This window comes from Symphalangus syndactylus, chromosome 1 (genome assembly GCF_028878055.3).
Source record: "Symphalangus syndactylus isolate Jambi chromosome 1, NHGRI_mSymSyn1-v2.1_pri, whole genome shotgun sequence".
Taxonomy (NCBI): domain Eukaryota; kingdom Metazoa; phylum Chordata; class Mammalia; order Primates; family Hylobatidae; genus Symphalangus; species Symphalangus syndactylus.
In genome coordinates this window covers 93,805,656-93,825,705 of record NC_072423.2, presented here as the reverse complement: position 1 = coordinate 93,825,705, position 20,050 = coordinate 93,805,656, and the positions used below count along the sequence as shown (strand labels likewise).

General features: G+C 55.3%; 2 protein-coding genes across 3 annotated transcripts; one reads left to right on the top strand and one right to left on the bottom strand.

The window, feature by feature from the left end:
* The first annotated feature begins 2,398 nt into the window (after positions 1–2,398).
* Positions 2,399–16,107, top strand: NAALADL1 (N-acetylated alpha-linked acidic dipeptidase like 1). Its single transcript, XM_055247679.2, has 18 exons — positions 2,399–2,615; positions 2,702–2,874; positions 2,955–3,076; positions 3,459–3,581; positions 6,181–6,464; positions 6,566–6,670; positions 7,346–7,431; positions 7,593–7,712; positions 12,549–12,634; positions 12,719–12,782; positions 12,886–12,953; positions 13,212–13,303; positions 13,385–13,475; positions 14,415–14,496; positions 14,579–14,752; positions 14,827–14,914; positions 15,025–15,117; positions 15,476–16,107. Exons 1-18 carry the CDS (start codon positions 2,431–2,433, stop codon positions 15,660–15,662), a joined length of 2,223 nt encoding a protein of 740 aa, XP_055103654.1. The 5' UTR covers positions 2,399–2,430; the 3' UTR covers positions 15,663–16,107.
* Positions 16,108–20,018, bottom strand: SAC3D1 (SAC3 domain containing 1). Of its 2 annotated transcripts, XM_055248238.2 has the most exons (3): positions 19,059–20,018; positions 17,757–17,897; positions 16,569–16,711 (listed from the first exon to the last, which is right to left on the bottom strand). In XM_055248238.2, exons 1-2 carry the CDS (start codon positions 19,630–19,632, stop codon positions 17,767–17,769), a joined length of 705 nt encoding a protein of 234 aa, XP_055104213.2. In that variant the 5' UTR covers positions 19,633–20,018; the 3' UTR covers positions 16,569–16,711; positions 17,757–17,766. The 2 variants fall into 2 exon arrangements, with proteins under 2 accessions (XP_063499264.1, XP_055104213.2); XM_063643194.1 differs by lacking the exon at positions 17,757–17,897 and having other exon boundaries at positions 16,108–16,711; positions 19,059–20,013.
* Positions 20,019–20,050: the final 32 nt, after the last annotated feature.

The window sequence follows — 20,050 nt, the reverse complement described above, 5'->3', positions numbered from 1 at the left end:
GGAGAGTGGGGAGGGAGCCAGCAGCAGTGCATTGCTGGTCCTGGAGGATTGAAGATCCCTTGGAGCCGGAGCCATTGGGAGAATAAGGCAGGAAAATGAAAGGTGTTCGTGTGCTCTAACTACCTTATTTCCAGGAACTCCCACAATCCAGAATGTTCTGGGAGGGGCCATACCACCCACCCAGCAAAGATGGAAGAAAGAAAATTGACCAAGTTAATGTCTGGTGCCTACAGCCATGTAGACACCAGTGGATTCCAACAGCCTGAGTGGATCTCTTGGGTGTCACACACACAGCTGTTTACACACTCTCCAACACAAACCACACTCCCAGGTGTCATCACTCAGATGTCACACACTCTTGTCCAGGCGTCCTGTTTGTGACTTCACATGATCGGGGGGTTAAATCCTTCCAGGAGTGGGTGGGGTAGGACCATGGGGCTGCTGCCTCAGTCCCTCAACTAATCAGCTGACCTTGGCGTCCCACTCCCCACCTGGTGGTGACTGTCCTGTGTCCTCATAAGGAAGGAGTATGCTCCCTGCACTGATGGGCTTCTGATAAGATCCAAGGTCATATTCTGGGCGTCGATAATCACGTTGCCAAGAACTGTGGCTTCCTGTTGCACCTCCCTGAAGTCACTGATCACATGACATCCCTTCCCAGCCACCCCTAGTCCTCCCATGCTGACCCTCCTCACCAGCAGCACAAGAGATGGTGGTGCCGGCAAAATGGGGTTGTGAGCAGGAAGGAGGCTGCTCTGAGAGGGGTCTGTGAAATCTCACACACACACATGCACGTGCACACACACACACACACACACACTCTGCTCTGATCCAGCCCCTCTGCAGGCATCTTTGAGCCCATCCATGGGCTGCAAACTGCAAGGCAGAGTCAAGGCAGGATAGGCCATGGGAGGGTGGGAGAAGTCCCAGCTCAAGTCCCTAGGGACCCCCCCAGCCCCGCCTGGCTCTCCGTGAGGTCTGGAAGAGGCTCAGTATGTGTATGGTATACCTGGGGTCTCACTTCCCTCTCAGCCCTTGCACGTGCTGGAACACCTTTTCAGCCTTGGAGGACCCCCTCAGATGTTCCCTCCTAGACAGAACTCCTCACTCTCTCACTGGGAGCATGGTGGTCCTCCCTTTACAGGGCACTTACCACATGGCTGAACCCAAAGCCTGTCTGCCTCGCCTGCTGGACTTTGCTTCCCCACGGCCTTGCGTGGCTCTAGTATAGCGCAGAATGAACAGTGCTTGCATGTATAAAGGAAGGAATGAATAGGTGAATGGAGGGATGGGTGGATGGGTAAGTAGGAGGGTGGATGACGGAGTCCAGGCAGAGCCAGGGAATAGAAGAGGAAGTCACCTCGCCAGGGAGGCATGGGCTTCCCCTGCTGCGTTCTCTGGGACAGCCTCCCTTCCCAGGACTCCCACTCCTCGTATCACTGGGCTCCCTTCAGGATAGATGCAGAGAATTCTTCTGGGTCCTCCTTTTTCCTTTAGCTCTAGGCCTTATGTTTTCCAGGGTCAGATGAGGGATGAGTAGTTAAAATTAATGAGCTCCCACTACATGTCAGACACTGCACTAGCTATTTCTACTGATGCCATATTGTTTAATGAAAATGACACCGTAGCGTGGTGGCTCACTCCTGTCATCCCAGCACTTTGGGAGGCCGAGGTGGGTGGATCACCTGAGATCAGGAGTTTGAGACCAGCCTGGCCAACATGGTGAAACCCTGTCTCTACTAAAAATACAAAAATTAGCTGGACGTGGTGGTGCACACCCGTAATCCCAGCTACTCAGGAGGCTGATGCTGGAAAATCACTTGAGCCCAGGAGGCGGAGGTTGCAGTGAGCTGAGATCGCGCCACTGGACTCCAGCCTGGGTGACAGTGGAAGACACAGTCTAAAAAAAAAAAAAAAGAAAAGAAAAGAAAACAGGCATAGAGCATAGAGAAGCTGAGTGAATTGCCCAAGGTCACACAGCTTACGTCCAGCAACAAGGGGGATCTCAACTCAAAATCTGCTCAGGCAGGCAGGGTTGGGTATGCTGCAGATCAGCTGCCTTGGAGGGAGGCAGAGGCAGTGAAGGTGGGCAGTGGGCACGGCCCTGCTGTGAACACAGGAGCTCTGAGTTCCAGCGCTGGCTTGGCCTCTGTTTTCCTGGGATACCCTGGATGAGACCTTTCCCTCTCGGCCTCAGTGTCCCTGGGTGACCTTGCTGCCCTTGGAGGGCCATTCCAGGTAAATTGTGCAGGATGTGGTGGATGTGGATGGCTCCTGGCTCTCACTGCAGCATGTGCCCTCACTCTCCCTGCCAGCTGGGGGTCAAAGGGCAGTGCCACCCATGGGGTAATGTTTAACCAGGCACGACACCCCCTGCATAGGGAATAACCTATAGACCAGTCCCATCCCAGCTGGCCAAGAGTCCGCAGGATGCAGTGGACGAAGGTGTTGGGGCTGGGGCTGGGGGCTGCTGCCCTCTTGGGGCTGGGGATCATCCTGGGCCACTTCGCCATCCCCAAAAAAGCCAACTCACCGGCCCCCCAGGACCTGGACCTGGAGATCCTGGAAACCGTCATGGGGCAGCTGGATGCCCAAAGGATCCGGGAAAACCTCAGGTGAGAGGTGGGGCCATCTGCTCCTCCGTTTGCCAGAGGCCCTCTCCCTGATGCTGGCCCTGCCCCTCCCTCTGCCCACCCTGCAGAGAACTCTCCAGGGAGCCACACGTGGCCTCCAGCCCTCGGGATGAGGACCTCGTGCAGCTGCTGCTGCAGCGCTGGAAGGACCCAGAGTCAGGCCTGGACTCGGCCGAGGCCTCCACGTACGAGGTGCTGCTGTCCTTCCCTAGCCAGGAGCAGCCCAACGTCGTGGACATCGGTGAGGTCCTGCCCAACCTTGGGAATGCCCAGATGGGGAGCTGCTGGGCCCAGCCATGACACTGCCACCCCCTCCAACAGTGGGCCCCACTGGGGACATCATCCACTCCTGCCACCGGACTGAGGAGAACGTGACCGGGGAGCAAGGGGGGCCAGATGTGGTACAACCCTATGCCGCCTATGCTCCTTCTGGAACCCCACAGGTGGGCCCAGAACCCCCCCTACTGCCCTGGCCTAGCTCCCTTGGTTCCACCCAGGGTTCTCCCCACCCTGACCCAGGGAACGTGCCTCAACTGGGGCACAGCACCCCCTCCCGAATTTACTCACCTGGACACTCCATCGCTGCTCCTTTCCTCCATCAGTCATTCAACAAACACTAGTGGCTCTGCTCAAGGCCAGGCCTGTTACAGGGCACCCAGACATGGAGGAAACCAGGGGTGACTGTCCTTGGGGAGCTTACAAGCTCTGGGTGAGGTGGGGGAACAGAATCTAAATTCTCCCTCCTGCCATGCAGCCTTCCACCCCCCTTTCCCCACCTGCACTTTGCTGGGCCCAGCTCTAAGGATCACCCCCTCTTGGGACTAGGGCCTCCTCGTCTATGCCAACCGGGGCGCGGAAGAAGACTTTATGGAGCTACAGACTCAGGGCATCAAACTCGAAGGCACCATCGCCCTGACTCGCTATGGGGGTGTAGGGCGTGGGGCCAAGGTGAGTGGCAGCCCCCCAGTGCAGGAGGCCTCGGTGAGGAAGGGGCCGGGCAGTGGACTGGAGGAAGTGAGGGGAAGGGGAAGGAGAAGAGGCAGTGTTGAGTGGGGAACCAAGCCCCGGGGTGGGGCAGGAAAGGCGAGGTGTTTTCAGATTGTCCCACCAATGGGCTGTGTGGCCTCGGATGCCTCCCTGACCCTCTCTGAGCTGTAGGAAATAAAGGGGTTGAGTACAATTTTCAGGTTTGGTATTCTGGAAGTCTAAGTCCTCCTGTGAAGTAGTTCTGAATATTCAACTTAAGTCCCTCCTGTTGGCCCTCTCCCTGCCATTTCTTTTCCGTCAAAAATTCTGACTAGGGGCCGGGCGCAGTGGCTCACGCCTGTAATCCCAGCACTTTGGGAGGCCAAAGTGGGCAGATCACCTGAGGTCAGGAGATCAAGACCAGCCTGGCCAACATGGTGAAACTGCATCTCTACTCAAAATACAAAATTAGCCACGCATGGTGGTGCATGCCTGTAATCCCAGCTACTGGGGAGGCTCAGGCAGATGAACTGCTTGAACCTGGGAGGCAGAGATGGTAGTGAGCTGAGATTGCACCACTGCACTCTCCAGCCTGGGAGACAGCAAGACTCCGATTAAAAAAAAAAAAAAAAGGCTGAGCGTGGGCGTATTGGCTCACGCTTGTAATCCTAGCACTTTGGGGGGCCAAGGCAGGCGGATTGCCTGAGCTCAGGAGTTCGAGACCAGCCTGGGCAACACAGTGAAACCCCATCTCTACTAAAATACAAAAAAAAAAAAATTAGCTGGGCCTGGCGGTGTGCACCTGTAGTCCTAGCTACTCAGGAGGCTGAGGCAGGAGAATTGCTTGAACCCGGGAGGTGGAGGTTGCAGTGAGCCAAGATTGTGCCACTGCACTCTAGCCTGGGTGACAGAGCGAGACTCCATCTCTAAACAAAACAAAACAAACAAACAAAACATTAATATAAAAAGAGTAGAACGAGAGAGGGGAAGGGAGAGTTGGTATTTAATGAGGACTGAGTTTCGGATTTGTCAGATGAAGAGTTCTAGAGATGAATGCTGGTGATGTTGCACAATATGGATGTACTGAATGCCACTGAACTGCACACTCCACATGCTAAGTTTATGTTATGTGTATTTTACCACAATTTTTTAAAAAGTGGGCTGGGCGCTGTGGCTCATGCCTGTAATCCCAGCACTTTGGGAGGCCAAGGCAGGCAGATTACCTGAGGTCAGGAGTTCGAGACCAGCCTGGCCAACATGGTGAAACCCTGTCTCTACTGAAAATACAAAAATTAGCCGCTCAGGGTGGTGGGCGCCTGTAATCCCAGCTACTCGGGAGGTTGAGGCAGGAGAATCACTTGAACCCAGGAGGCAGAGGTTGCAGTGAGCCGAGATCACGCCATTGCACTCCAGCCTGGGGGACAAGAGCAAGATTTTGTCTTAAAAAAAAAAAGTGTCCATAATAAGAGCTGGGAAAAGAGAAAGAAAGAAGGAAGGTGGGGAGAAAGGAAGGAAGAAAAGAAAAGGAAAAAAGGAAAAGAAAAAGAAAGGGGAACAAGCAGTGTAGAAATACACAGATTATTAATTAACCATCACCACTACCCATTTCCAGAACCTTTTCATCATTTCAAACAGAAACTTTATTTAACAATAACTCCCCAGGTCCCTGCCCCAGCCCCTATTCTACTTTCTGTAACCTCAATTCTACTTTCTGTCTCTATGAATTTGCCTATTCTAGGTACCTCGCATAAGTGAAAGTATAAGATATCTGTCTTTTTATGTCTGGCTTATTTCACTTAACATAAGATCTTCAAGGCTCATTGATGTATCAGAACTTTATTTCTTTTTAGGCTGAATAATATTCCATTGTTTTTGTTTGTTTGTTGGGGTTTTTTTGAGACAGAGTCTTGCACTGTCACTCAGGCTGGAGTGCAGCTCACTGCAACCTCCGCCTCCCGGGTTCAGGTGATTCTCGTGCCTCAGCCTCCCAAGTAGCTGGGACTACAGGTGTGTACAACCACACCTGGCTAATTTTTGTATTTTTAGTAGAGACAAGGTTTTGCCATGTTGGCCAGGCTGGTCTTGACCTCAGGTGATCTGCCCGCTGGTCTTGACCTCAGGTGATCCGACCTCAGGTGATCTGCCTGCCTCGGCCTCCCAGAGTGTTGGGATTACAGGCGTGAGCCACCACACCCGGCCTCCATTGTATGTTACAGCCCACATTTGGTTTAGCCATTCATCTGTTGATGGACACTTGGGCTATTTCCTCCTTTTGGCCATTGATGATAATGCTGCTGTGGACATGAATACACAACCGTGTTATTTTATGCAGCTTCATGGTATTCCACCGTAGGATGTCCCTGTTATTCAACCAGACTCCACTGATAGGCACTTGCTTGGCTGTGCCGAACTGGCCTTTACTGTTGCAAGAGGCACTGCCATAAATGACTTGTGCAAACATCATCTTGCCCATGGGAAGATTGGTCTATCCTGGCTTCCACAGTCAAGGAAGGAGGAAGAGGAACAGGACATATCTGGTCCCAGTCCCTCCCTTACACACAGTCTCTTCTGCTCGCTGCAGGCTGTGAACGCTGCCAAGCACGGGGTAGCCGGGGTGCTGGTGTACACAGACCCTGCCGACATCAACGATGGGCTGAGCTCACCCAACGAAACCTTTCCCAACTCCTGGTACCTGCCCCCCTCAGGAGTGGAGCGAGGCTCCTACTACGAGTATTTTGGGGACCCTCTGACTCCCTACCTTCCAGCCGTCCCCTCTTCCTTCCGCCTGGACCTTGCCAATGTCTCTGGATTTCCCCCAATTCCTACACAGCCCATTGGCTTCCAGGATGCAAGAGACCTGCTCTGGTGAGTTTGTGCCCTGGGGTGTCCTGCCCAGCCCCCAGTGGCCTCCAGACTTCAAGCCCCACACTCACATTTACCCTGAAGGGCCTCTTCCTCCTCCCCAGTAACCTCAACGGAACTTTGGCCCCAGCCGCCTGGCAGGGAGCACTGGGCTGTGGCTACAGGTTGGGTCCTGGCTTCCGGCCTGACGGAGACTTCCCAGCAGACAGGTGAGATGCAGCCAGACCAGTTCTCCCTCAGTTGCGCTCTCCCACAACTCGCCTCTCCCCTTCCCTTGTGATTATGTTCCCTCTTTCCACTTCAAAGCCTGACCTTTTTCCCTTTCTTCTCTCTCCCAGACCCTCTCCTGACCCCAAAATATCTGTCTTGTTTGTGGGGAAGCCCGTGAAACAGCTGCTGCTGTTTCCTGCGGGGATTCCCCTGCCCCTCCCACCTCATCTCGACGTCTGCACCCCACGACTCTCTCTCTTGAAGATGCCAAGCTCCTTCCCAAATCAGGGCCCCTGCCACTCCCGACCTGCACCAACCTCACTCTCTGCAGCACCCCCTGGCCTCCAGGTGCCCTCTCCTCCCAGGCCCCTTCACTCAGCTGTTCCTGTCCTTGTGGTCTGTCTCACTCAGGAGAGGGAGGCCCCACAAGCACCAGGTCCACATCTGTCGCCGTCATTGCCCAGAGCCTAGTCAGGGACTAAGTACCCAATAAGTACCTACCCAGCGAGTGGGCAGGAGAGCCTGGCTCCAGCCTTGCTGCCTCTCTTGGTACTTCAGGGCCAATGAATGACCTTGCCATGTCACTTTCCAGCTCCAGGCCTCAGTGTCTCCTGCATTGGGTGGGGGGCAGTGGGCAAGGCCAAGAGTCTTCTCACACCTTTCACCCTCCCCAGCCAGGTGAATGTGAGCGTCTACAACCGCCTGGAGCTGAGGAACTCTTCCAATGTCCTGGGCATCATCCGTGGGGCCGTGGAGCCTGGTGAGCCCTCCTCTTGCTGACTGCGCCCCAGGCCCCTGCTCTGCTCTGGATGCCGCTGCCACTGTGTCTTCAACCAGCCCTGCCCTTGCCACCACCCAGCCCAGCTCCCCCTACCTACCTCTCCCTCTCCTCTGGTTCTCTGCCCCTTTACCTCTGGCCAGATCGCTATGTGCTGTATGGGAACCACCGAGACAGCTGGGTGCACGGGGCTGTGGACCCCAGCAGCGGCACCGCCGTCCTCCTGGAGCTCTCCCGTGTCCTGGGGACTCTGCTGAAGAAGGGTGAGACGGCCCCCTCCCCTGGACCAGGGACCCTCGCCCCCGGAGGTCTTCTTCCTGTTCCACCTCCTCTCCCTCACACTGCAGTGCTCCTTGTGCCATGCCTGAGGGCCCTGGGGGCAGAAATGCATGACACCAGCCTTGGCCCATAGCAGCCCAGTGTGGTACAGGGAATAGACTGTGGGTTGATTCATGTGCAGCTTCCAAGTGCCTCCCGTGTGCCCCGATGGAGCGAGGCCCGATGCTGCTGTGAAGCAGGCAGAGCCCAGGCTCTGCCCTCTGGGAACTTTAGCTCAGCTGGGTCGGGGATGGCAGCCGATCGTTAACTCTGATGTCTCTAATATCTCATGTGCCTTTGATGTGCCAGGCCAGGTTGGGACAAGTCTCTCAGCGGAGGCAGCACTTCAACGTTTCAGTGCTTCAGGGAAGGGGAGGAGGGCAAGGAGATGGCAGCTGGAAAGGAGGTGGGCAGGGCTGGGCGAGGTGGCAGAGCAGGCAGGGCCAGGCCAGGCTGAGGAGTTTGGAGTTCAGTCCAAGGGTTATGGGAAGCTGGTGAAGGATTTCACACAGGAGAGGGACATGATAGAGTCCCCATGTTAAACGGCTCCTGGCCAGGCATGGTGGCTCATGCCTGTAATCCCTGCACTCTGGGAGGCCGAGGCAGGCAGATCACGAGGTCAGGAGTTCGAGACCAGCTGGCCAACATGGCGAAACCCCGTCTCTACTAAAAATACAAAAATTAGCAGGGCGTGGTGGTGTGCGCCTGTAGTCCCTGCTACTCGGGAGGCTGAGGCAGAACAATCACTTGAACCTGGGAGGCGGAGGTTGCAGTGAGCTGAGATCGTGCCACTGCACTCCAGCCTGGGGAATGGAGCAAAACTCCGTCTAAAAAAAAAGCGAGGAGCAGGGGAAGGGCACACCATGTAGGGGGCCCAAGTAGACGCTTGTCATTCCAAGGCTGGAGATGCTGTGGGGCTTGGACCCAGATGGAGGGCAGTGGGACAGGGACAGGCTGCTGGGCCCGGGTCTGCTGGCTCCAGGGGCAAGAGGGAGGACAGTCGAGGGCTCTGGTCTGAGCGACTCAACATTAGTGCCATTTAAGAAAAACAGAACTGGGCGGATCTAGGACAGATCTAGAAGGAAGACGTGAATCTGGGTCTTCCCATATTGATTAGTTATTTATTTTTATAGTGAGACGGGGTCTCACCATGTTGCCTAAGCTGGTCTTGAACTCCAGGACTCAAGTGATTCACAGGCATTGAGCTCCCATGCCAGGCCCTCTTTCGTTAGTTTTAAAAATTCATGGTAAAATATACATAACAAAATTGACCAGTTTTACATTTGTAAGTATTTGATTCAGTGGCATTAAGTATGTTTCTAAAGTTGTGCAACCATCACTGCCATCGGCTCCAGAACTTCTTCATCTTCCCTTACATATAATATCCCGGAGTGCTAAGCATGGCATTTGAACCGATACCCACTCAACTGTAATTGCACACAAACACGCCACTGCTGCGAAACTCCATCCCCCCTTGTATGATATGATGTCACAGTTCAGAAATGAGACCTGAAGTCTGGCCACAGTGGTTCATGCTGGTTATCCCAGCACTTTGGGAGGCCGAGGTGGGCGGATTGCTTGAGCCCAGGAGTTCGAGACCAACCTGGGCAACATAGTGAGGCCTTGTCTCTACAAAAAATAAACATAAAAAAATAGCCAGGCGTGGTGGCATGCACCTGTGGTCCCAGCTACTTCGGAGGCTGTGTGGGAGGAATGCTTGAGCCTGGGAGGTTGAGGCTGCAGTAAGCCATGATCACGCTACTGCACTCCAGCCTGGGCAACAGAAAAAGACCCTGTCTCAAAAAAAAAAAAAAAAAAAAAAAAGGAAAGAAAGAAAGAAAGAAAGAAAGAAAGAAAGAAAGAAAAGAAAAGAAAAAGAAAGAAAGGAGAGAGAGACTTGAGAGATGACTTGGGGAGTTGGTAGCAAAATAGTTTGTGAAACCACAGGTGTTGCTGAGATCAGCTCAGAAGCCAGGGGTAGAGGGAGTGGGCAAGCTGCTTTCGACTTTACCCTTATGGGTAGCGCAGAAATTCCCGTATTTTTTTGTTTGTCGAAGTGTTCTATGTTGAAATAATTTCAGACTTACAGAGATGTAAAAATAGTACAAAGAAGCCTCTTATACAGACACTCCTAATATTAATGTTTCACCACGTTTGCTTTCTATCTCTATATAATATATGGGCCAGGCACGGTGACTCATGCCAATAATCCCAGCACGTTGGGAGGTAGAGGCAGGAGGATCGCTTGAGCCCAAGAGTTTAAGACCAGTCTGGGGAACATACTGAGACCCCTGTCTCTACAAAAAATAGGGGAAAAAAGCCTTGGCTATTTATAACTATATATGTTTTTGTCTGAAGTATTATTATTATTGTTATTTTGAGACACAGTCTTACTCTGTGACCCAGGCTGGAGTGCAGTGGCGCAATCCGGCTCACTGCAACCTCTGCCCCCCAGGTTCAAGCCATTCTCCTGCCTCAGCCTCCCGAGTAGTTGGGATTACAGGCTTGCACCACCGCGCCTGGCTAATTTTTGTATTTTCAGTAGAGATGGGGTTTTACCGTGTTGGCCAGGCTGATGTCGAACTCCTGACCTCAGGTGATCCACCCGCCCCAGCCTTCCAAAGTGCTGGGATTACAGGTGTGAGCCAATGTGCCCGGCCAATTTTCCACAACTTTTTTTTTTTTTTTAGACAGAGTCTTGCTCTGTCACCCAGGCTGGAGTGCAGTGGCGCGATCTCGGCTCACTGCAAGCTCCGCCTCCCAGGTTTGCGCCATTCTCCTGCCTCAGCCTCCCGAGTAGCTGGGACTACAGGCGACCGTCACCATGCCCAGCTAATTTTTTGTATTTTTAGTAGAGATGGGGTTTCACCGTGTTAGCCAGGATGGTCTCGATCTCCTGACCTCGTGATCCGCCTGCCTCAGCCTCCCAAAGTGCGGGGATTACAGGCGTGAGTCACTGCGCCAGCCCCCACAACTTTTAAATACTTCCAGCCAGGCGTGGTAGCTCATGCCTGTAATCCCAGCACTTTGGAAGGCCAGGGTGGGTGGATCACCTGAGGTCAGGAGTTCGACACCAGCCTGGCCAACATGGTAAAACCCCATCTCTACTGAAAATACAAAAATTAGCTGGACGTGGTTGTGGGCGCCTGTAATCCCAGCTACTCGGGAGGCTGAGGCAGGAGAATGGTTTGAACCTGGGAGGCAGAGGTTGCAGTGAGCTGATTGCGCCACTGCACTCCAGCCTGGTTGATGAGAGTGAGACTCCGTCTCAAAAAAGAGAAAAAAATATTTTTTGAGACAGGGTCTCACTCTGTTGCCCAGCCTGGAGTGCAGTGGTGCAACCAGCTCACTGCACCCTCGACCTCCTGGGCTCAAGCGATCTTCCTGCCTCAGCTTCCTGATTAGCTGAGACTACAGGTGTGTGCGCCACCAAGCCCTGCTACTTTTCTACTTTTTGTAGAGACAAGGTCTTGCTGTTACTCAGGCTGGTCTTGAACTCTTGGGCTTAAGTGATCCTCCTCGCCTCAGCCTCCCAAAGTGTTGGGATTACAGGTGTGAGCCACTGTGCCCAGTGATAATGACCTTGATAGCAAAATAATTTTTTGGCCCAAGCTCCAATCCAGGATCACGCTAGTGATCTGGTTACTAGTTTCCTTTAATCTATAATAATTGTTTAGCTGTTCTTTGTCTTTCATGATCCTGCTATTATTATCCTATTATTTTGTCAAATAACCCTCAATTTGGGTTTGTCTCATTTGATTTAGATTATATATTTTTGGCAGAAAAAAGTGTAAAAATGTGTAATTGCAAGCATGTAATCATATCACACTGAAAAATTCTGCATTTGCTGGTTGCGGTAGCTCACACCTGTAATCCCAGCACTTTGGGAGGCTGAAGTGGGTGGATCGCTTGAGCTCAGGAGTTCAAGACTGGCCTGGGCAACATGGAGAAACCCAATCTCTACCAAAAATACAGTAATCAGCCAGGCGTGGTGGTGTGTGCCTGTGGTCCCAGCTACTTGGGAGGTTGAGGTGAGAGGATCGCTGGACCCCAGGAAGTTGAGGGTGCGGGGAGCCGAGATCACACCACTGCACTCCAACCTGGGCCACAGAGTGAGACTCGGTCCCCCAGGCTGGATGCAGTGGCACGATCTCAGCTCACTGCAACCTCTACCTCCCAGGCTCAAGCAATTCTCCTGCCTGAACCCGGGAGATGGAGCATCCTGCAACCTGGCTTCCACCTCCAGTCCCTATACCCACAGTGTGGAGCCAAATATCTGGATTTGAAACTGGCTCTGCTGCCTACCAGCTGTGTGACCCTGGGAAAGTCATTTAGCTTCTCTCAGTTTCTTCAACTGTGAAATGGAAATAATAATAGTATCTCCCTCAAGGCATTGTTGTAGGGATTGGTTCAATGTGGATAACGCCCTAACAGGAAACGTTCATGTGTCATCACCAAGTGAAGATGGCTATGGAGTTTGGCCTGGAGGCGGGGGTTGAGGGTGTAGGGTCGGAAGTCTTCCCAGAGCATGCCCACAGAGAGAGGGGCAGTGGGCATTTTGGTAGAAAGGACCACCCGACCCTTCAAGGGGCTTGGAGTTGGGGTCAGTGTTTGGTGCGGGAGCCTCCTGGAAGGCCTGGCTGCAAGGTGCCAGGACCTCCTGTCACGAGCTGCCCCGCCTTTTCCCGCTCTCCCCTACTCCTCACGTCAGCAGCCTTTCTCCTAAGGCACCCTAGGATGAGGAGGACCCTGTCCTCCAACCCTCTATTCCCCATTCCCAGGCACCTGGCGTCCACGCAGATCAATCGTGTTTGCGAGCTGGGGGGCTGAGGAGTTTGGGCTCATTGGCTCCACGGAATTCACAGAAGTGAGTGGCCCTAGAGGGTAGGGGATCGAAAGGGGTTCCCAGGGCAGAACGGCGCGGGGCTGACGTCGCCCCTCGCACCCGCAGGAGTTCTTCAACAAGCTGCAGGAGCGCACGGTGGCCTACATCAACGTGGACATCTCGGTGTTTGGTATGGGAGTGGCGAGGCAGGAAAGGGGAGGAGACGGCCGGACGACGGGGTGGGTAAAAGAAGGGGCTGGGGCCCAAATAGTCTTTCTCCCCTCCTCCCACAGCCAACGCTACCCTTAGGGTGCAGGGGACGCCCCCTGTCCAGAGTGTCGTCTTCTCTGCAACCAAAGAGGTGGAAGGGGGCAGGCCGGGCGCGGCTGAACTAGCGGGGGCGGGGCAGTGCGGTGGGCGGGCCGTGTGCGGCTGGCGGGGCCACATGGGTGGGCGGAGCTGGGGAGTGGTACTATCTAGATCTGCTGGGGCTGGACTGAGGCTGGGGCGAGCCTCGTAAGGACTGGACCGTGGGTGGGCAGGAGACCGGTGGAGGACCCGCCCTGTTGTTGGGGCTGGGGAGGACCCCGCACTGAGACTAAATTCTCCTTCCGGCCAGATCCGCTCACCAGGCCCTGGCGACCTGAGCATCTACGACAACTGGATCCGGTACTTCAACCGCAGCAGCCCGGTGTACGGCCTGGTCCCCAGGTGAGCCCAGGGACAGAAGGGGGCCCGGAGCGAGGCGGTCCGGCCCAGCGCTCTTTATCACGGCCCCCTTCCTTCCCGCAGCTTGGGTTCTCTGGGTGCTGGCAGCGACTATGCATCCTTCATTCACTTCCTGGGCATCTCCTCCATGGACATCGCCTATACCTATGACCGGGTGAGCAGGTGCCCCTCCGTCCCTGCCTCGGTACCTTGCTGCATGCGTCCCCTCCTCTCCTTGGCGCTGTTCTCATACAGACTGAACCCTGCTCCTTTACTCATTGCTACCTCTGCCAAGTTTCTTAAAAAAATACACACACACACACACACACACACACACACGTTTTATATAGACGGAGTCTTGCTTTGTTGCCAGGCTGGTCTTGAACTCCTGGACTCAAACCATCCTCCCGCCTCAGCCTCCTAAAGTGCTGGGATTACAGGTGTGAGCCTTGGTGCCCAGCCTCTGCCAAGTTTAACCTTTTCAAGCACCTCTTTATGCTCATCTATGTTATTTTATCAAATGTAAGATACTACTGATTATAAGATGTGCCATTATGTTATGCAATATTCAGGAAAGGAAAAACAACCACCGCTTCCAACCAGTTGTAAGATGACATTGCCTGTAAGAAGCATTCTGTTTCCAAAGATCTTAAAATGTCGGGAGGGAAAGGTTAATCTCAGCATTGATTAACTCAGACCATTGGCGTGAGCGTTGGCATGAAGGTAAAACAAGACAAGGGGTGCAGAGTGCCCAGCTGGCACCTCCCTGTTTGATGCTCCAAAAAGTACGTTCTCCACCTCACAGCCACAGTGATTCTCGGTAGTAGAGCTGGGATTTGAATCTCTCTATCTGACCCCAAAGCCCCAGGTTCTTCTCCTTCCTGTGAAACTGGAAACTGGCACCAGACCCAGCTCTTCCACTAATTAGCTACGTGATATCAGCAGGTTAACCTCTCTGAGCTTCAGTTTCCTTTTCTGTTGGAATTCTAGAAGCCACCTCATAGACATGGCCAAGATTCAATGGAGATAATGCCCACATTTTGCAGCTCACTGGAGGTACACCTTCTCCCACTTCCCATCCCAAGCCTGTCACCTCTGGGCTTTGTTCCCCCAGAGCAAGACTTCAGCCAGGATCTACCCCACCTACCACACAGCCTTTGACACCTTTGACTATATGGACAAGTTTTTGGACCCAGGTGAGGAGGGAGACAAGGGGCATCCTGAGACCAGAACAGGAGAGGCTGAAGACTGAGCTCTGGCCTTGTCACCTTGCTGCAGGCTTCAGCAGCCATCAGGCTGTGGCCCGGACAGCAGGGAGTGTGATTCTCCGGCTCAGTGACAGCTTCTTCCTGCCCCTCAAAGTCAGTGACTACAGTGAGACACTCCGCAGCTTCCTGCAGGCAGCCCAGCAAGACCTCGGGGCCCTGCTGGAGCAGCAGAGCATCAGTCTGGGTATGCACAGCCCTGACCCTGAGGCATGGGGAGCCCTGCACCCCCAGGACTAAGCCACTGCTCGTTCCTCACAGGGCCTCTGGTGACTGCAGTGGAGAAGTTTGAAGCAGACGCTGCAGCCTTGGGCCAACGCATATCAACACTGCAGAAGGGCAGCCCTGAGTGAGCAAGGGCAGCCGGCAGGGGCTGGGAGGGCAGCATCCAGGGCAGGATACCAGGCTGATAGCTGGGCTGCTGGCTCCAGGGTGACTGGCAGGTCCTGCCTCCACCAGCCCCCTGCAGGTCCGGATGCTCAATGACCAGTTGATGCTCTTGGAACGGACCTTTCTGAACCCTAGAGCCTTCCCAGAGGAACGCTACTACAGGTGAGTCGGTCCCAGAGTCCTGGGAGGTGCCTCCAGGTGGGGCCGGGCAATGGCCCCCCACCTGAGACGAGGTGGTCAGTTTCTCTGCCCTTTAGAGTGCAACCCAGCCCCTGAAGAAGATGGGAATGTAAGGCTCAGGGAGGGGAGGAAAGTTGCTTGAGGGTCCCTCTGGGAGCTAGGACTGGAACCCACATTTCGTCCCCCCACTGCCACTGCTCTAAGAGTCCCTTGGCCTTCAGAGACAGGTGGAGGGGGGTGCTTTTCTGCCTCGCTGCATACAGGAGCTGAGCCAGTTCTAGGCCCAGGCTTCTCCTTCCTGGCTCCTGACTGACCCTGATCCTGTCCCATTTCTCGTCAGCCATGTGCTCTGGGCACCTCGCACGGGCTCCGTAGCGACATTCCCGGGCCTATCCAATGCCTGCTCCAGGGCCAGGGACACAGCTTCTGGATCTGAAGCTTGGGCTGAGGTCCAGAGACAGCTCAGCATTGTGGTGACAGCCCTGGAGGGTGCGGCAGCCACCCTGAGGCCTGTGGCTGACCTCTGACCCCAGCCCTCTTTCTTCAGCCCTCCCTTTACCCCAACCCTCTCCTGCCTGCTTTCCTGAGATGTCCTGGTCTTCCTTGGTGCCAGGAGAGGGCACTACCACAGGACCCTCTTAAGCTTCTCTGGCAACAGCTTGGGGTCCCTGAGGGGAGTGGCAAGCCCTAATGCAACTCACCCTCATCCTGGTGCTTAGGTGGCAGAGGGTGGGCAGCAGGGGACAGGGATGGGATGGCAAAACCACCAACTGCCCTTGGTGGCGGGTGGGTGGAGATGGGATGCATAATGCCAACCTCAGATGCCAACTCAGGTCATCAAGGCCAAGGACCAGTGGTGAAAGTGAGGCATGGGGTGCCTTAGGCCTTGCCTAGTCTGCGTTCCTCTCCCTGCATGCTGTGTATCCTATCTCCCAACAACAGCCCCTCAAATAAATCACATCTAGTGACTGGTACCAACAAAACAAGTTCCTTTTATTATCTGGGAACCATGGAAAAAGAAACTTAAGTGCTCTGGCCCAGTCCTGGGGCTCTGGGAGGCTCACGCTCCCTCCTCAGGCTGGGGACCCGGGTCTGTCCGCGCCCTAATCTTCCTCCTCTGCCATGACCACCTCCTCCAGGGTACGTCCTTGAAGTTTGCTCTCCACTAACACCTTGCACGTACTGGCAGGTGGTAGCCCTTCCTCCACGTAGCGACCCCTCAGGAACACAACTCTCTCCTCTCCGTCCAAGGGCAGCCCGTGGGCCTGGCACAGGTCCTGTGCTTCCCTGAGTCCATCCAGGGCCAGGAGGTTGACCATGAAGCCCAGAGGCAAGGTCTGGCCCTTGGGGGTGCTAAAGGCACAAGCGAGGCGGGCCAGGGCTTCCCGGCGGGCATGGCCCACATGGCACTGCACAGCACAACTTGGCAGGTAGGGCAGGGTCTGGAGCAGACGGAACAGGCGGGCAGCATTGCCCTCTCGGAAGGCAGCATCTACCGCCAAGGCCTTGCGGAGGGGCGGGCAGGTGCGCAGGGCAGCAGGCAGCTGTAGAACCTCCCGCAGGGCTTCCACGGAGCCTGTGAGAGCGGGAAGCCAGAATGAGGACGCCTGGTCCTTACAGGATCAGGCCAATCTCGGCTCCCAACACCCTGTTCTTCCTCTCTCCTCGACCACGCCCCTTCTCTAGGCCTAGCCCAACTTCCCTCTCCCCTCTAAGGGCCAGCCTTTGGCTCCTTCCCTGACCCATATTTGAATCAGAGTTGCCTCAGGATCTTGACTTCCTGCAGTCCAGATCTTAACTTACAACACTAAAGTGGGCAGGGTTTACGGATTTTGGAAGCTGGCCCAGATAATTTAATGATTCGCCTGAGAATGTCCTAAGGTGGGTATGTAGTTGAGCCTGACCCCAGTCCAAGTTTTCTGACTTGGATTTCCCACTACCCTGGCTTCCCTGCACCCACAGTTTTGGGAGCCAACTCTGCCCCACTTTCCCCTGACCACCTGGGAAGGCCCCTTCCTTCAGGAGACTGCCCCTGCTTCCCTTCCAGAAGAGTCACAGACACTGGAACCTTGGGCCTCATTTGTAAACTGGGGCTTCTGACCAATAAGTAGGTTGTGAAGTCAACAGCATTTTATTAAAATTGTATAGGGCAGGGCCTTTATTTTTTTTTGAGACAGACTTGCTTTGTCACCTAGGCTGAAGTATAGTGGCTCTCGGCTCACTGCAATCTCCACTACCTCCCAGGTTCAAGTGATTCTCCTGCATCAGCCTCCTGAGTAGCTGGGATTACGGGTATGCGCCACCACACCCAGCTAATTTCTGCATTTTCAGTAGAAGGGGCCCAGCCAGAACAGAGATTTTTTGGGCACAGTGGCTCATGCCTGTAATCCCAGCACTTTGGGAGGCCAACGCGGTAGGATCACTTAAGCCCAGGAGTTTGAGACCAGCCTGGTCAACATGGCAAGACTCCAATCCCTATATAAAAATAAATTTTAGAAAATTAGAAGAAAAGAAAATCATGGTCCTGCCACTGCTACTGTTAACCACTGCTGTGTCAACAGGCAAGTCACCTCACCACCCTGGGCTTCGATTTCTTCCTCCACTAGACCAGGGATAATTACCATGCCTTCTTCACAGGAGCAGTGTGGACAAAAATAAACCATTAACCGGCCATGATGACGGGCACCCGGCTACTTGGGAGGGTTGGGCAGGAGGATCACTTGAGCCCAGGAATTCCAGTGGCAACATGCGAGACCCCATCTCTACAAAAAAATTTTTTTTAAGTTAGCCGGGTGTGATTGCACACATCTGTGGTCCCAGCTACTCGGAAGGCTGAGGCAGAAGGATCCCTTGAGCCCACGAGGTTGAGGCTGCAGTGAACTATAATCAAGCCACTGTACTCCAGCCTGGGCAACAGAGTGAGACCTTGTCTCAAAAAACACAAACAGGCCGGGTGCAGTGGCTCAGGCCTGCAATCCCAGCACTTTGGGAGGCAGAGGTGAGCTGATCATTTGAGGTCAGGAGTTCGAGACCAGCATGGCCAACATGGTGTTGGCCTGTCTCTACTAAATATCCAAAAACTAGCCGGGCGTGGTGGCGCGCGCCTGTAGTCCCAGCTCTTCGGCAGGCTGAGGCAGGCGAATAGCCTGAACCCGGAAGGCGGAGGTTGCAGTGAGCCAAGATCATGCCAGTGCACTCCAGCCTGGGTGACAGAGCTAGACCCTGTCTCAAAAACAAAGAAAGAAACAAATAATCGAGTTTATTAGAATGCATCACCCATAGAAAGTATCTCCAATGCCTTAAACTTCTGTCTCAGGTATATTCGTGGGCATATGTGTTCTTGTTTGCTGTGTAACCCTGACTGGGCGGGGAGGTTTAAAAAAGTTTGAAAATCAGCCGGGCGCGGTGGCTCACGCCTGTAATCCCAGCACTTTGTGAGGCCAAGGTGGGCAGATTACGAGGTCAGGAGTTCGAGACCAGCCTGACCAACATGGTGAAACCCCCGTCTCTACTAAATACAAAAATTAGCCGGGTGTGGTGGCGCGCTCCTGTGATCCCAGCTACTCAGGAGGCTGAGACAGGAGAATTGCTTGAACCAGGGAGGCGGAGGTTGCAGTGAGCCGAGATCGCGCCACTGCACTCCAGCCTGGGCGACAGAGCGAGACTCAAAAAAAAAAAAAAAAAGTTTGAAAATCACTAGACCAACTCTCCCGTTCCACCCTTGCCCCCTCCACTTTTATTCCTGAGACAACTAAGACCCAGAGATGGGCCCGAGGTCCCACGTCGGGGCTCGGTGGATCTTGTGCTGTCCTGGGAGGGGGCTAATGGTGAGATGTTAAAGCTAATCCTTCCTTTCCCTACCTCCACTGTCATGGTGGGCTCCTGTCCCTACGCTCTGCCCAGCCGCCAGGATCCCAACTCACCCAGGTTATAGAGCAGAAAGAGGCCTTGGAAGGCAGGCTGGCGGGGGTGCGCCCCGGCGCCCCGCGCGTAGCAGCGCCGCAGCGAGCCGAAGCCCTCCTGCACCTGGGCCTGCAGCAGCACCGGGTCCGCGGGTCCCCGCGCCGCGTCGGGCCCAAGCCGCGCCACCACGGCCAGCAGCGTGGCCAGCGCCGCCTCCAGCACCACCGCTGCCTCGGCGTCGCCCGCGCCCTGCAGGGCCAGGTCCAGGCGCACAGCTCGCAAGCGGTCTGCCACGAAGCTGGCCACCTCGGCGCGGGCGACGTCGGCGCTCTCCGCCACCTCACCGGCCAGGTAGCGCACGGTGGCCAGCAGCACGGAGGGCGGACGCAACTGGCTGGGCGGGGGCCGGGGCTTGCCGGCAGCGGGTCGGCTGTACTCCTTTACCGCGCGCTGCGGGTCGGCGCGGGGCGGGTCCTGGCGGCACCCCGGCACCACCTCCAAGCGGTGCAGGCGGCGCTCCCTTTCGCGCTGGGCGCGCTCGGCGGCCGGGCACATGTCCGGGCAGGTGCCCACGGGCAGCTCGCAGCCGGGCATGAGGGGGCTGCGGGGAGACGGTGGGCGCTCAGCATCCCGGGGACGGCGGTGCTGCGGGAAGGCACGCGAGGCCGGCCGGGGGTGGGGAGCGGCGGGGCGGGGCTGAATCTGGCTGGGCCCGCCTGTCCGCCATGATCCCCGGCCTTCGGGCCGCCCATCGAGCCATCTCTGTCCTCTCACCCGGTCCAGTCGAGTTGGCCTCCCGAGATGCACTGCGTTGTAGTCCAGCTACGCCTCTGCGGCTCCGCGCGCTCTGGGGCGGCTAACGGGCCCCATCGAGCGCCAAATTCTGCTTCGCGCGCTCCCCTTACTGTTTTTAACGTGTAGCCCGGGCCGCTCCCATGATACACCGGTGTAGTCCCTGCCGCAACCAACCGCTTTGTGGTGAGGCGGGGCGGGGCGGGGCTGAGGCCACGCC

What these genes read in the sequence shown, in the direction of transcription:
- NAALADL1 (XM_055247679.2), top strand. Translation starts at nt 2,431, where the DNA reads ATGCAGTGGACGAAGGTGTTGGGGCTGGGGCTGGGGGCTGCTGCCCTC. An exon ending in GTGTAGGGCGTGGGGCCAAG is followed by an intron (nt 3,582 to 6,180) that starts GTGAGTGGCAGC and finishes TGCTCGCTGCAG; the next exon opens with GCTGTGAACGCTGCCAAGCA. An exon ending in CCGTGGGGCCGTGGAGCCTG is followed by an intron (nt 7,432 to 7,592) that starts GTGAGCCCTCCT and finishes ACCTCTGGCCAG; the next exon opens with ATCGCTATGTGCTGTATGGG.
- SAC3D1 (XM_063643194.1), bottom strand. Translation starts at nt 19,632, where the DNA reads ATGCCCGGCTGCGAGCTGCCCGTGGGCACCTGCCCGGACATGTGCCCG. An exon ending in CTTTCTGCTCTATAACCTGG is followed by an intron (nt 16,712 to 19,058) that starts GTGAGTTGGGAT and finishes CCGCTCTCACAG; the next exon opens with GCTCCGTGGAAGCCCTGCGG.